Genomic DNA, 15,000 nt, shown 5'->3' on the forward strand with positions numbered 1-15,000 from the left:
AAGAAAGATGTTTAATTATATTGACATTATTTTTATTTAAATAGTGAAAATATATTTATGTATCTGGCACCAAAAAATGTCTGGTGATAAAACATCTGGCCATGATGTAATGAAATATCTGTCAGTGACCAGGTCACAGCTGTGTGGTGAGAATTTTGACACCTTATGAAATAAATCGAAAGTGAATTTAACAGTTTTTGTGTGTTGTTAAATTGCTAAAATGCTGAAATTGCTAAATTGTTGAATTGCTAAAATGCTGAAATTAAATTTATCTCTCTCAGTAGTCATCACCATCATCATCATCATCATCATCATCATCATCATCATCGTCAACATCATCATCATCATCGTCAACATCATCATCATCATCATCATCATTTAACATCCATTGTCCATGCTGGCATGGGTTGGACGGTTTGACCAGGGCTGGTAAGCTAGAAGGTTGCACCAGACTATCTGATTTGGCATCGTTTTCTATGGCTGGATGCCCTTCCTAATGCCAACCACTCCGAGAGTGTAATGGGTGCCTTTGCATGACCACAGTCAAATGACTGAAACAAGTGAAAGAGTAAAAGAGTAATATATATATGTATATATGAATATACACACGCATGTTTGTGTGTGTGTGTGTACTTTTATAAGTATCTTTATCTCTACAACGTTCCTGTATACTATTTATAACAATGTACAAGCTAAGTTGACACTAATTTTAGGCAATTTAATCATTTGAAGATAATGAGATTGTTGTTTTAACTTATATCATCTTAATGTTAATTGGGTCAAGCTTGTGATTCGGCTGATTGCTACATGTTTTCTCATTCTCTCTTTCTCTTTCTCTCACACACACTCCCACTCATGCATACACATGCTTATACACACACATACACACATGCATGTGCAAGCACAGACACATATATATATATATATATATCTATATATGTATGTATACATATATATGTATATATTATCATCATCATCATCATCATCATCATTTAATGTCCGTTGTCCATGGGTTGGACAGTTTGACTGGGCTGGCATGTTGGAAAGCTGAGCCAGGCTCCAGTCTGATTTGGTATAGTTTTCTACGGCTGGATGCCCTTCCTAACGCCAACCACTACGAGAGTGTAATGGGTGTTTCTACATGCCACCGGCACGGGTGCCATTTGCGTGACACCGGTATCTGCCCCCCCCCCCACAACATGCATGCATACAAATACATATTAAACATACACATATATATATACATACACACACATATATATATATATATATATATTATTTCTTTATTGCCCAGAAGGCAATACAGAGGGGACAAACAAAGACAGACAAAAGGATTAAATCGATTACATCGACCCCAGTGCGTAACTGGTACTTAATTTATCGATCCCGAAAGAATGAAAGGCGTCAACACCACCGTTCTACTGTTTACTACAGCCTCGTCGCCAACGTCAACACGACGCCACCAGCGTACACACTACCAACAGCAACCGCGGTTCCATCTCAACACTATTTGTGTGGATTGTTTCCACCACGAAGTAACAGCCAGAACAACCTGTGAGAATCTCCTGTATTCAAGTAACCGGCTCGGCATAGAAGCCTCATCTTCACGACACGTGACTTAGCTCTGCCTAGAAGCCACAACCTCTTGTGTACAGACAGTCTATCTACTGTGTTACAGACTATGAACTGGTATTTCCCTATCTTTGTGTTCAGGACGCTTAGCGTCTATGTTACAGACTCTTATTCCATGCTCTGTATTTCTCACTCACACACATACACATATTGGATCTTTTTTAAAACGGGGGCCACATTTTTCATTAACGAAACACTTTGAAACTTGAAACACTGGTAGAATGTGTCATATAAAACATCTTTTTCTCTTAGTCTTCTTTAAAAAAAAAAGAAATCCATAAGTTATTCCATGTTAAAGTTGTCGTATTTCTGTAATTTCAACCAATCACTGACGTCCATTCAGCCGATATACATTAAGTGCCGACTACATAAACAAACGATTCTGAAACAATTAACCCTAACCCTAACCGTAGGGTTAGGGTTAGGGTTAAAGCAAATTTAAAATGAAAAAAGCAAATAAAACGAAGGAATGGAGATTAAATACGCTTTACATCGCTTAATCAGCCAAAGGAGTAAATGTAAACAACTGAATACTTGTCAGTGATTGGTTGAAATTATCGAAATAAGACAATTTTTTACATGAAATAAATTCGAATACAAAAATATTTTTCTGTTCTATAACACAAAATAGATAAGTATACGAAGTTTGAAAGTCTTTCCGTACCAAAAACACTACGTAAAACATTAATGAAAAATGTGGCCCCCGTTTTAAAATAGATCCCACATATTTATGTATACATACGCTTGTACCCAGGAAGGCCTGTCATATGTATTGTGTTATTATTTATATTGCCGCATGCACGCACACACAGACACACAGTCCACTGCGCTAATAAACTTACCCTTTATGTGTCTATATATCTAACGGTTGTGTCTCTCTTTCCTTGCTGGCATTTCCTCGTATTACACATGTGAGCCCTCGCATGTTATATTTTATGTTTTGTATTGACCGTGCGACGCGTTAAAAGGAGCCTCTTCTGTTCGTCGCCATTCTCCTCTGGATCTGTTAATGATGATTTTATTCCACATATTCCCCTCTCAGATTCACACGCTTATTGCAGTGGCCCTACAGTTTTTCTAAGCCCTGTAAAAGAACTTGGAAGGTTGGGCTTCCAGGCAGGACAATTGCATTACCCTGAAAGCCAGGAACTTTCCAGCAACCCGGTGAGTGCGTGCGTGTGTGTGTGTGTGTGTGTGTGTGTGTGTGCGTGTGTGCGTGTGTGTGTGTATACATATCTATATGCAGACATAAACTTATATTTACACACATACACACGCGTGCACATATGCGCGCACACACACACATACACACACACACACACTTCATATAAATATCAGTTATGAAAACACACGCCTCTGAGTGCATTTTAACACACTAAATATGAGCGGATTCAATGCCTGAGCCGATTATAATTATTGTAATGTAGGGACATTAAAAATATACTTGAAGACATATATATATATATATATATATATATATATATATATATATATATATATATATATATATATATACACATATATATATATATTTATATAAGGGCATTACTATATAATAACGCCTCACGCCATGAGGGACCCTAAGGTTTTTTTGAGGGGTTGGCTTTGAGAGTTGCATTTCCTCGCATTCGGTAAAAATGTGCTTTTTTATAGTAGTCTGACCTTAGAGTCCCTCATGGCGTGAGGCGTTATTATATAGTAATGCCCTTATATAAATATAAATATATATTTCGGGAATAAATGATGGATTTTTTCCCTTATGAGGTTTTTTTCACGCTAGCTACTTGATAAATTCTTGTAAAAGAATTCGTCCTATTATTGAATTTTATATATATATATATATATAAATATAATTAAGGGATCAGCAAATATTTGCTTCACCATATACCGAAGTTCAGAAATAGCAGCTAAAAAAGCTGAGAATCTCACAGATAGCATCACTTGTAACTCACAAAGGCAAAAACATATGGTGAAGCAAATATTTGCTGATCCCTTAATTATATTTAAAAATATATATGAGCTTTTAAATAAGTTCTCCACCAATAATGGTGCTTTCATACCGATGGGCTTGGTAAAAATTATTAATTGTTAATTGATTTATTAATTAATAAATTGATTATCCTTTACCCTTTTAATTTGTAATAATTATATATATATATATATATATATATAGATAGATATATACATACATACATACATACATACATACTAACATACATACGTGCACACACTCCCAATAATAAATATATATATACCCCCACATATACATGTATATAAATATGTCCATCAAAACACACCCTTTTACACACGCACATACACACTAATACACACACACACACACATATTCATCTATATGCTTGTATTTGTTACATATGTTTATGCATACATACATCTGCATACACATTGAATTTAAGCAGCTTTCAGCAGGCATCAGCAGGCATTAGTAAGCAAAGCAACAGCAACAACACCAGGACTATAAATATTGCAACTGTTAATGAACAGTCAACAAAACACAAATGCCTTCCTCATATGATGCTCAACAAAAAGTAAATATCTCTCTCACATGACACCACTATTGGTGTCATATTTTATAAGAGATATGTAAAAGAGGATTTATTTTGGTAGCATAATTTTCTGTTAGAAAATGGCGATCTTTTGGATATTAGGCCACCATAACTTCCAGTCGTTGTTCGCACGCATACTGATTACATCATCGTATAGTGTGTTTATGTGTTTAAAGTTTGAGAACTGTATGAATCTGAGGGGAGAAGGTTTGAGTTTAGTGGGCCATTCATTGGATCTATTTTAAAACGGGGGCCACATTTTTCATTAATGTTTTACGTAGTGTTTTTGGTACGGAAAGACTTTCAAACTTCGTATACTTATCTATTTTGTGTTATAGAACAGAAAAATATTTTTGTATTTGAATTTATTTCATGTAAAAAATTGTCTTATTTCGATAATTTCAACCAATCACTGACAAGTATTCAGTTGTTTATATTTACTCCTTTGGCTGATTAAGCGATGTAAAGCGTATTTAATCTCCATACCTTCGTTTTATTTGCTTTTTTCATTTTAAATTTGCTTTAACCCTAACCCTGACCCTAATCCTAGGGTTAGGGTTAGGGTTAATTGTTTCAGAATCGTTTGTTTATGTAGTCAGCACTTAATGTATATCGGCTGAATGGACGTCAGTGATTGGTTGAAATTACAGAAATACGACAACTTTAACATGGAATAACTTATAGATTTCTTTTTTTTTAAAGAAGACTAAGAGAAAAAAATGTTTTATATGACACATTCTACCAGTGTTCCAAGTTTCAAAGTGTTTCGTTAATGAAAAATGTGGCCCCCGTTTTAAAAAAAGATCCCATTCATTAAAAAATTTTTTTTATCTATTTAATGTTGTCTTTTCATATTTTCAAGTCATTTAAAAACAAACGCACTATACGATAATGTAATCAGTATGCGTGCGCACAACGACCGGAAGTTATGGTGGTCTAGTGCCGAAAGATCGCCCCGAACCGCTAAGTTACGGGGACGTAAACACACCACCATCGGTTGTCAAGCGATGTTTAGGGGGTGGGGAAAAACACAGACACACAAACATATGCACATTGTTTTTGTTTTTTGGGGGGGGGGGGAAGTGAGGTCCCATCATGACAATGGAGATAGATAGATAGATAGATAGATAGACCGACGGACGGACGGACGGACGGGCGGGCGGACGGACAGACAGACAGACAGACAGATAGATAGATAGATAATGAGGGAATTAAGAAGGCGATGAAACTGAAGATCCCCTAACTACGGACACCTGTTGATGTGGCTATGGTCTGCTGTCTGTTGTTGCAACGATGAAGACAGGCGGCGTCTGGTTGAAGAATGCTGCGAAACCGGCTAGTGTCTGGGTCATCGACGCTGGTCCAATAGAGACGTGGTGTGTGGTCAAGGGCTGCTGCCGAGGACCAAGAGAGACAGAATACAAGGGTTTTTACAACCCTGTGTAGACTCCAGAGACAAAGCAAACGGTTACAAACATGCAACTGGACAGTTAGTAACCGACCAATACATGCAACTACATGTGACTCGATGGGGAAGAAAAAACGAGGTCTGGTGAGCCCACTCTGTGGAATTTAAGCTTAAACAACCAAACATTAAAAAAACATTACACACTTTTACTACACACTTATAGGCGTAGTTGTGTGGTAAAGAGGTTATTTCTAACCCTGCGGAACTAGGTTCAGTTCCTCTGTGCAGGCGACTTGAGCTTCCATCTAAGCCAGAGTACGACCAAAGCCTTGTAAGTGGATGTGCCTGACAGAACGTGAAGGAAGGTTGTCGTGTGTGTGTGTATATATATATATATATATATATATATATATATATATATCCCTCTCTTGTTCTTCTTCCTTCTGTTTTACTCTCCCACGCTTTCCCTATTCTTTTCCTCTCCCCTTCACCGTTCCTGTTTTTTTCTCTCTCTCTCACTCTTTCTCCTTGACTCTCTCGGTGCTCACACGTGACCAACGGCCATTCTTTCTTTCTTCCACTTCCTTCCTAAAGACGAGACGTGCTATTATCTGTCTCTTCTCAAAGCTTGTTTTTCCAGCGTTCACCACTTCACATCGTTTTGGCTCAACAGCCCTCACCGTTTGTTTTTACTGTTTTGTTCTCACTGTCCTGCTTTTGTTACCACTTTCACCCTACGCAAAATATCCCAAATTTTATTTAATTTGCTTTGCGGGAAGGACTGTTTTAACGAAGTGGCGTCTTGTCCTTACCTTCGAAACGCGGAGTAGATAAAACAGGAGACAACTGATAAAGGGAATGTTCTTTACGTTGCATGTCTCGTTTCTCTGTTTGTTTTTTTCGTTGTTCGAAAAAAAAGTTCGTTTTCTATGTTTTTGTTTTTTATGTTCTCGTAGCTCATTCTGTCCGCGTTTTTCCGTTTTTGATGTTCTGTACGCATATATGCATGTATATATACATATATATGTAGGTATGTACATATATGTATATATATATATGAATATATTTATATATATACATACGGATTTCACGTATTTTGAGGTCATTCACTATAGCACAGATCCGCCTTGCCATGCTGTATGGGATGTTTCTTTTGATGTGTGATGGATGGCAAGAGTACAAATTTAAATATTGGTGTGTGTCAGTGTTTTTGAAAAATACGTCTGTTGCGCATGTGGAGTTCTGTATTTCTATGTAGAGATCCAGGAATGGTAATTCAGTGCAAATGGAATCTGTCGTAAATTGATGGCTGGCTGAAGTATGTTCAGTACGTTCTTAAATATACTTAGATCTTCATTCGATCTGTCCCAGAAGATAAAGCAATCATCAAGGAAGCATTTCCATTTTTAGAGATATATTTTGTACACTCCTGATCATAACTTCAAACATTGTTCAGTGTGCTGAACTTCAAATATTGTTCAGCACACTCTAAGTTATAAAGCAGTAGAACTAAAACATAACAGAACACAATTTTATATAAAAGTTATTTTATTTAGCTTTAGATAAACGTGTTTGGACTTAACTTAAGAAAACTTGAGATATATAACGATGAACTTCAAAATATTGTTCAGTATTATCAATAAAGAAAGTAATAAGAAAAGTATATTTATAAAACATTTTATCTTCTATAATTCACTCTCGTGAAGTATATTTTGTAGCTCTTCATCATTGGCAAGGTCTTCTACTGAGTGAATGAATTCCAAAACAAATTTTTTGTATTCAGCATTTCCATTTCCATACTCATATAAATCATGCACTATTTCCTTTATCTCCCAAATTTTTATCAGGTCTTTATTGAAAGGAAGAAATTCTACAGCAGATTTAAGAGCCAGAACAAACCTATCCATTCCAGAACGTCTTAATCGATCTTTTTCTTCTTCATCATTTTTTTCGTCTGCTTCTTTAAAACATAATCTTCCAAACAAAATGTTAAAATTAACATCTTGTAGTTTGATATCTGTTTTATAACTTTCACAATGTTTCCTGGCATTGTCATATTCTTTCAAAGACATATATAATAAAATGATATCATAGTGAACAGATGAATTTCCTGGAGAAAGTTTAAGAGCTTCATCAAAGTGATATTCAGCTTTGTTGACGAAATCATTCCTTTCTCTATGAGGAATACTTTGAGCATGTTTCAAAAGTTTCGCACAATCATTCGCTTCTTTTGACAAATTTTCGTTCGTTGGGAAATATGTATATTTTGGTTCATTCTGTCTTAGATAAATTAATCCAAGATTATGATGAGAATATGATGTTGCCTTTTTTTCAATTACTTTTTCATAAAATTTTATTGCTTCTTCAAGCTGATGTGAACATCTATAATGATTTGCAATTTTCTCCAAAACATAGGTGTCATCAGGAGAAATATGAAGAGCTCTCTGAAAATAGTCTTCATATGGTTGACGAAGAAAATTATACGAATTCTTTTTAAACAAACCTATCAATGTTAATGTTCTTCCCATTAGGGCCTTGTCAATACGGTGTGGAAAAGCACATCGTATTTTCTCTAAATACTGTATTGATTCCTTAATACTTTTAAGTATTTTCTCTTTATCCATGGTGTTTCTTAAACAACGATATTGCAACAAAGCAATAGAGAAGAGACACAAATAATTGTCCGGACAAACATTGAGAGTCTCTTTGTAAAGTTTGATAGCCCTTTCGTAATCATTAAAAGAAATAGTAGCTAAACAATAAGCGACATTCCTTTTACCTTCTGCTTCTATCAGCGGGAAATTTCCCCGTTTTACAAAACTACTTAGATTATCCAAAAGGTTTTCTAGCTTAGAGATATTTCCGTTGCACAAATAAATGAATGCAAGATTGGTTAATGCCACCAGGTTATCTGGCTTTTTTTCCCGAACTTCAATGGCTAATTTTTCAGCCTGGATTTTTTCGTTCAGCTGCCACAGAATAAATACTATGACGTTCTTTTGACGAATCTCATCTTCTAAACCAAATAAGATGTCTTTATTCAACGAATCGTCTACTTTTCTGTAGAGAGACGACCAAACTTCTTCGGTCTTCTCAAAACTTTCTTCCATTACATTTGGAAATCTTTTAATTCTTTCCCTGTACAATTCGATTTTACGTTCACCATCCTGAAATAGAAACAAAATGATTGTATGAAATATGATATCGACTGTTATCATGGAGAAATATGCATTTCCTAGTTTTCCTGTTTTAAGCCAATGAAACAAGGTAAAGGTAGTTGATGAGCATTTTGGATTATACACTTTGATGCCTTTAAAAGAAATAAGGTCAGAGATGGAGTTGAAGAGCGCTAGAAGCCCTGGGGAAGAAGGATTGGTTAATATGTAACATGTGTGAGAATATATACTTGATGAGTATTGCATGACATCGGAAATTTATGAATTCTCATGGGGGGGGGGGTTCTGCTCCCTTTAAGTCACCTCAAATTGAAACCAAACATACTGCATTATACCCCCCCTTATGCATTGAATCTAAGTTCCAAATTTCATTAGGATCGGTGGAGTAGTTTTCGAATCTATAAGTAACACACGAACACACATAAAGACATTGACTTTTATATAATAGATATGAATATGCACATATACATACATATGTGTATGTGTGTGTGCATTATATATGAGTATATATATATGTATATATATATATATGTGTGTGTGTGTATGTATATATATATATATATATATATATATATATATATATTTATACTAGCAGAGATATCCGGCGTTGCCCGTGTTACATGCACTTGAAAGATGAGACTTTTCTCTTATATTTCCTGTGAGGAACTGGAATAGATATGATTCGAATTTCATCAAAATTGCACATGAGGGTTCTTTCCTCTTTGCACACCCTAAAAAATTCTAATCATGAGACATGTATCCCATACTATTAATCTTTATGCACATATTCCAAAATTTCAGTCTTCTGGAACCTGTAAAAAAGGATTTTGCTCCTGAAAAATGGAGCTCATGGTGCTCTAAAATGTGGGAATGAAGGCCCCTATTGGGGGTGGGTGTGTTAATGTCAACCAGAGAAGTAGAATTGTTGGGAATGTTTTTAAGTTGGGTCTTATAGTATACCTGTATATATGTGAGAGTATAGTTTCACTTTAATAGTTTCAGTATGAAATTGAAAGTATTAAAGTGAAAGTATTTGAAATTACAGAAGCGACATGTTATTGTTTCACTTTTGAGATGTAATACTGAAATAGTGGAATAGTTTCAGTGTGAAAGTGAAAGTATCTGACATTACAGTAGAGTGATGTTATTGTTTCACTTTTGACACGTAATACTGAAATAGTGGAGGAGATATGATATTGGAGTGGGCTCGAACTATGCAAGAAGTTAAAAATTGTTTTTGCCTAAGACACTACATGGACCCTAAGTAAGGCATGTGTAAAATTTGAATGAAATTGGTTGCGTAGTTCTCGAGTTTTAGAGATTCACACACACACAGACAGACACACATTCTCATTTTTATATATATAGAATATACAGAAAGATAGATTGATAGTACTTGGAAGAATTTTTTGTCGAATGAATCGACCCCAGTACTTTTGTTTTATTTTGATAAGCCTGATGCTTATTCTATCAGTCTCTTCTTGTCAAACCAGTAAGTTATGGGGATGTAAATAAACGAACACCAGTTGTCAAGCAGTGATGAAGGAGAAACACAGACACAAAGACACTTACATGCACATACATGTATACGTATATAAACAATTGATTTCTTTCAGTTTCTGTCTACGAAATCCACTCACAAGGCTTTGGTTGTTGTGAGGCTATAGCAGAAGACACTTGCTAAGTTATCACACAGTGGGACTGAACCCAGGACCATGTGTTTTGGAACCAAGTTTCGTACTACACAGACACACACACACACACACACAATCACATTGGAATTTGATGACAAGTAAAAGAAAAACTGGTGAGCGCACAATAAGTACAAAATGAAACTTGGACAATTTGGAAAAAAAAAAAAATGTGTAATAGCTCTCAGTATATGTGAGCACGCATAATTTATTATTTTTTTCACATTAAATTTCGATATAATCGTTATTTAAAAGGAATTTGTAGAAAATTTCCTTAAAAAATACGAAAGTTTGGGGAGTTATGAAAAAACAACGTCGACTCATGTGAATTATCCGGAACTCCTCTTCACATCTCCGAAAAATGTTTTCACGATTAATTCCAATATAACGGAAATCTACGGTATCTGAAAGGCATTTGCAGAAAATTTCATTGGAAAAATATCCATTTTTTAGAATGATAAACACATAGGGTGCGGTCACACGATTGTGTTGTTAAAACGGACAACGTCTTATATAGTTCTAGAAATCACAAGTGAGTCACTCTATAATTACATCCGCTTAGATAACACTAACAAAAATGAACAACTCAACAATAATTCTTAACAGCATTCAAAACACCATCTTTCAACAAAAAAGCTGGCTACAACACAACATACATAAAACTAAAAAAAAAAAAAAAAAAATTCATTCGCATCCACCAAACAAATGATTGACGCTTGGCAACGATAATATGGGGATCTAAACATGAAGAGTGATGTAGGGTATATTATTGTCGTCGTCGTCATCATCATCATCATCATCATCATCAACATCATCATCATCAACACCATCATCATCATCATCATTATTATTATTATTATTATTATTATTATTATTATTATTATTATTATTATTATTATTATTATTATTATTATTATTATTGTTATTATGTACGATGTATATTCATGCAAATGCCCATGTTCGAATACTCACAATTTTCAATTCCTGCAATGTTTTGGTTATGCCCTGTAGTTCATTGGCCATATTTTAAACGAAAAACAAGTTCACGTTGGAAAAAAGATTTCTTTCTACTTTTGTTTCTTTTCCTTCTACAGTAAACTTGAAATTTGTGTCAAAGCAGTCTCACTGAGTCTGATGACGTTCTAACGAAACTGGAGATTGAAGAAGAGAGGCAGTTGAAAAATGTAGAGCCACTATAAATTAGTTTAACAAAACTGAGGCGTAAAATGTGGCTATGCTCATACCGATAACTAAATTTGGAATAATAAAAGTGAATATTGTGTTTCACCTTAAAACTAAGTTGTAAAGCGTTTGTATGCATGAGTGTGTGTGCGTATCGAAATAGGGATGACTATGTAGATTGAGAGAGACAGAGACAGACAGACAGACGGACGGGATGGAGAAAGGAGACATAGAAATAGTGAGTGATAACAGATAAAAATTGTTCAAAGGACATTTATACAATAGATGCATCCAATTAGTGCTCAGGTGAAAACAATTGCCTAAATTGCGAGGTGAATAAAATAACAATAGTTGACTCTGAGCACTGATTGTATGCATCTATTGTATAAATGGCCTTTCAAATATTCTTATCTGTTATCTCTCTCTCAAGCTATATCTACCCATCTCTACTTCGATACGCACACACACACACACACACACACACACACACACACACACACACACACACACACACACACACACACACACACACACACACACACATAATAAAACTCAACGTCTGTGTACCTATGTTTCTGTATATCTATAGCATTAAATAGAATAGAAGGTACGCAAAAGCAATGTATATTTTGCTTATTAAAATATTCCTTTTCTAATACATAAAATTACGTTACAAAGTCTATAATGAGATATGCATTGTTGAAGTTTTGTAGGACACTTATTCCAAGAACGTACTAAAATTCTATGAACCTTCCATGAAAAGTGGATGTATTTGCACTTTCAAAGGGGCTCTGTCCCGTATTATAAACTCCGTTAGGGGTGGGGAGGTGTTAAATTATATTGTTAGATGGTGAAATTTTGGAAATCGTCTTTATTTAGTACCTAGTAGTTACGTTGTGATTTTCATTGAAATCGGAGATATTTGTAATTTTAAAGGGAGTGTTTGCCACCCCCCATCTTAAGCCCCCTAATCGCAATGGAAAGCAAATTTTATGTAGCTCATCGTCTTTCTCGAAAAATTTTCACATAAGAACACATACTTCATTTTTATGTATTTTCTATCCCCTTTCGTTCTAAAGATGTACAGACACACAGACACACACATGTTGAGCTTTATTAGATAGATAGATAGATAGATAGATAGATAGATAGATAGATAGATAGATAGATAGATAGATAGATAGATAGATTTACATGGAAATAGATGCGTGGCGTTCAAGCAAATGATACTATAAATAATAATAATAATAATAATAATAATAATAATAATAATAATAATAATAATAATAATAATGAACAAATGGCAGACAGTGCTACAGCTCCAAACAAAAGAGGGACTTGTGAAAACGAAAGCCATCCCCATTAGAAGAGGAATATTCCAGGGAGACACGCTCTCTCCACTCCTGTTCTGCCTGGCACTCACACCTTTAACAGAATTGCTAAATAGAACTGGATGCGGTTACAAATGCTATGGAAAAACAGTCAGCCACCTTCTATATATGGATGACCTAAAATTATATGCAAAAAACGACAAAGAGCTAGAAACACTACTACAGACAGTACACGGCTTTACCAAGGAAATAGAAATGAAATTCGGATTAGAAAAATGTGCCAAAGCAACCCTGAAAAGAGGAAAATTAGTTAAAAGTAGCAATATAACACTAGATAAAGCCAATGAAATAAGAGAACTAGACGAAAGCCAACCATATAAGTATTTAGGAGTCAATGAACTAGATAGGATACAACATACACAAATGAAAGAAAAAATAAAGAAAGAGTACTATAGACGAGTTAGATCACTACTAAAAACAGAGCTCAATGCTAAAAACAAGATAATGGGTATCAACACTTTAGCTGTCCCAGTTATAAGCTACAGCTACAACATCCTTAACTGGACACTAAACGAACTATGTAAAATAGACAGGAAAACAAGAAAAATAATGACAGGATATAGGATGCACCACCCAAAATCTGACATAGAAAGGCTATATATACAACGCACAGAAGGTGGCAGGGGTCTTATACAGCTAGAAAACTATTATAAAATAACCACCATAGGACTGCAAAAATACCTACTCCAGAAGCAAGGGAAACTAATACAAATAGCCACAAAACACGAGCAAAACAAAAAACTGTTTTCAGTATTTAAGGAAGCTGACAAATACAAACAAGAAATCAATCTACCTAACAAATACGAAGAAGAAGAAGAAGTAACAACAAAAGCTATAAAACAAATGAAATCCAAACTAAAACTAGAACAGCCACGGACCATGATAAAACGATGGCAAGAAAAGCCCCTACATGGTAAATACTGGGCTAAACTAAATGCGAAAGAAATAGACAGAGAAAAATCCCAGCAATGGCTGAGAAGCTCAGGACTCAAAGCAGAGACTGAAGGATTTTTAATTGCTGCACAAGACCAAAGCCTCCCCACCAGAAATTACCAAAAACACATAATGAAAAGAAATATAACAAGTAACTGTAGAATATGTGGAGATCGACAAGAAACAATAAATCATATTATCTCTGGCTGCCCAGTCCTGGCTAAGAAGGAATATATTCACAGACACGACAGAGCTGGGACCTATATACACTGGAAGCTATGCCAACATTATGGAATAGCAACAGAAAAAAGATGGTATAAACACACGCCAGAAAAGGTCACAGAAAACGAGAAAGCAACCATACTCTGGGATATGCCAATACACACAGATAGAGAAATTAAGGCAAATAGACCAGATATAGTTGTCAAAGATCATGAAGGAAAAAAATGCCTTCTAATTGATGTTTCAATACCAGCAGATGACAACGTTTCTCTAAAAGAAATGGAAAAACTTTCAAAATACAAAGACCTGGAAATAGAGATAACTCGAATGTGGAATCTAAAAACAGAAACAATTCCTATCATAGTAGGTGCCTTAGGTATAATAAAAAAATATTCAGACAAATACATAACAAAAACACCAGGACTTACAAATATATATAACATACAGAAAATTGCACTACTGGGTACTGCACACATTCTACGCAAAACACTTTCAATACAGTAAACATAAGAGCACCACAGCAAACCACAGCACATACCCAAGGCGCACAGAGCTGCGCTCGGTAGTGAAGTGAAAGCACGTTATAAAAATAAAACTACTGAATAATAATAATAATAATAATATATATATATATATATATATATATATATATATATATATATATATATATATATATATATATATATATATGTGTATATATATATCTGTATATATCTTTGATGAAGATATATACAGATAAACTTCATTCCCTTTGCTTTGTCGGATACGTAGTGTTCGTATTTGGTGAGGTGACAATTTTGT

At 34.9% G+C, this 15,000-nt stretch overlaps 2 protein-coding genes across 3 annotated transcripts in view; one reads left to right on the plus strand and one right to left on the minus strand.

The window, feature by feature from the left end:
• The window catches only part of LOC149131586 (uncharacterized), a 79,518-nt gene that overhangs the window by 32,837 nt on the left and 31,681 nt on the right, over positions 1 to 15,000 (plus strand). The window lies entirely within an intron of this gene.
• On the minus strand, positions 7,135 to 11,916 carry LOC106877582 (uncharacterized). The gene is made up of 2 exons (XM_014926522.3): positions 11,444 to 11,916; positions 7,135 to 8,771 (listed from the first exon to the last, which is right to left on the minus strand). Exons 1-2 carry the CDS (start codon positions 11,492 to 11,494, stop codon positions 7,290 to 7,292), a joined length of 1,533 nt encoding a protein of 510 aa, XP_014782008.2. The 5' UTR covers positions 11,495 to 11,916; the 3' UTR covers positions 7,135 to 7,289.

This window comes from Octopus bimaculoides, chromosome 20 (assembly GCF_046866305.1).
Source record: "Octopus bimaculoides isolate indiv1 chromosome 20, ASM4686630v1, whole genome shotgun sequence".
In the NCBI taxonomy this organism is placed as follows: domain Eukaryota; kingdom Metazoa; phylum Mollusca; class Cephalopoda; order Octopoda; family Octopodidae; genus Octopus; species Octopus bimaculoides.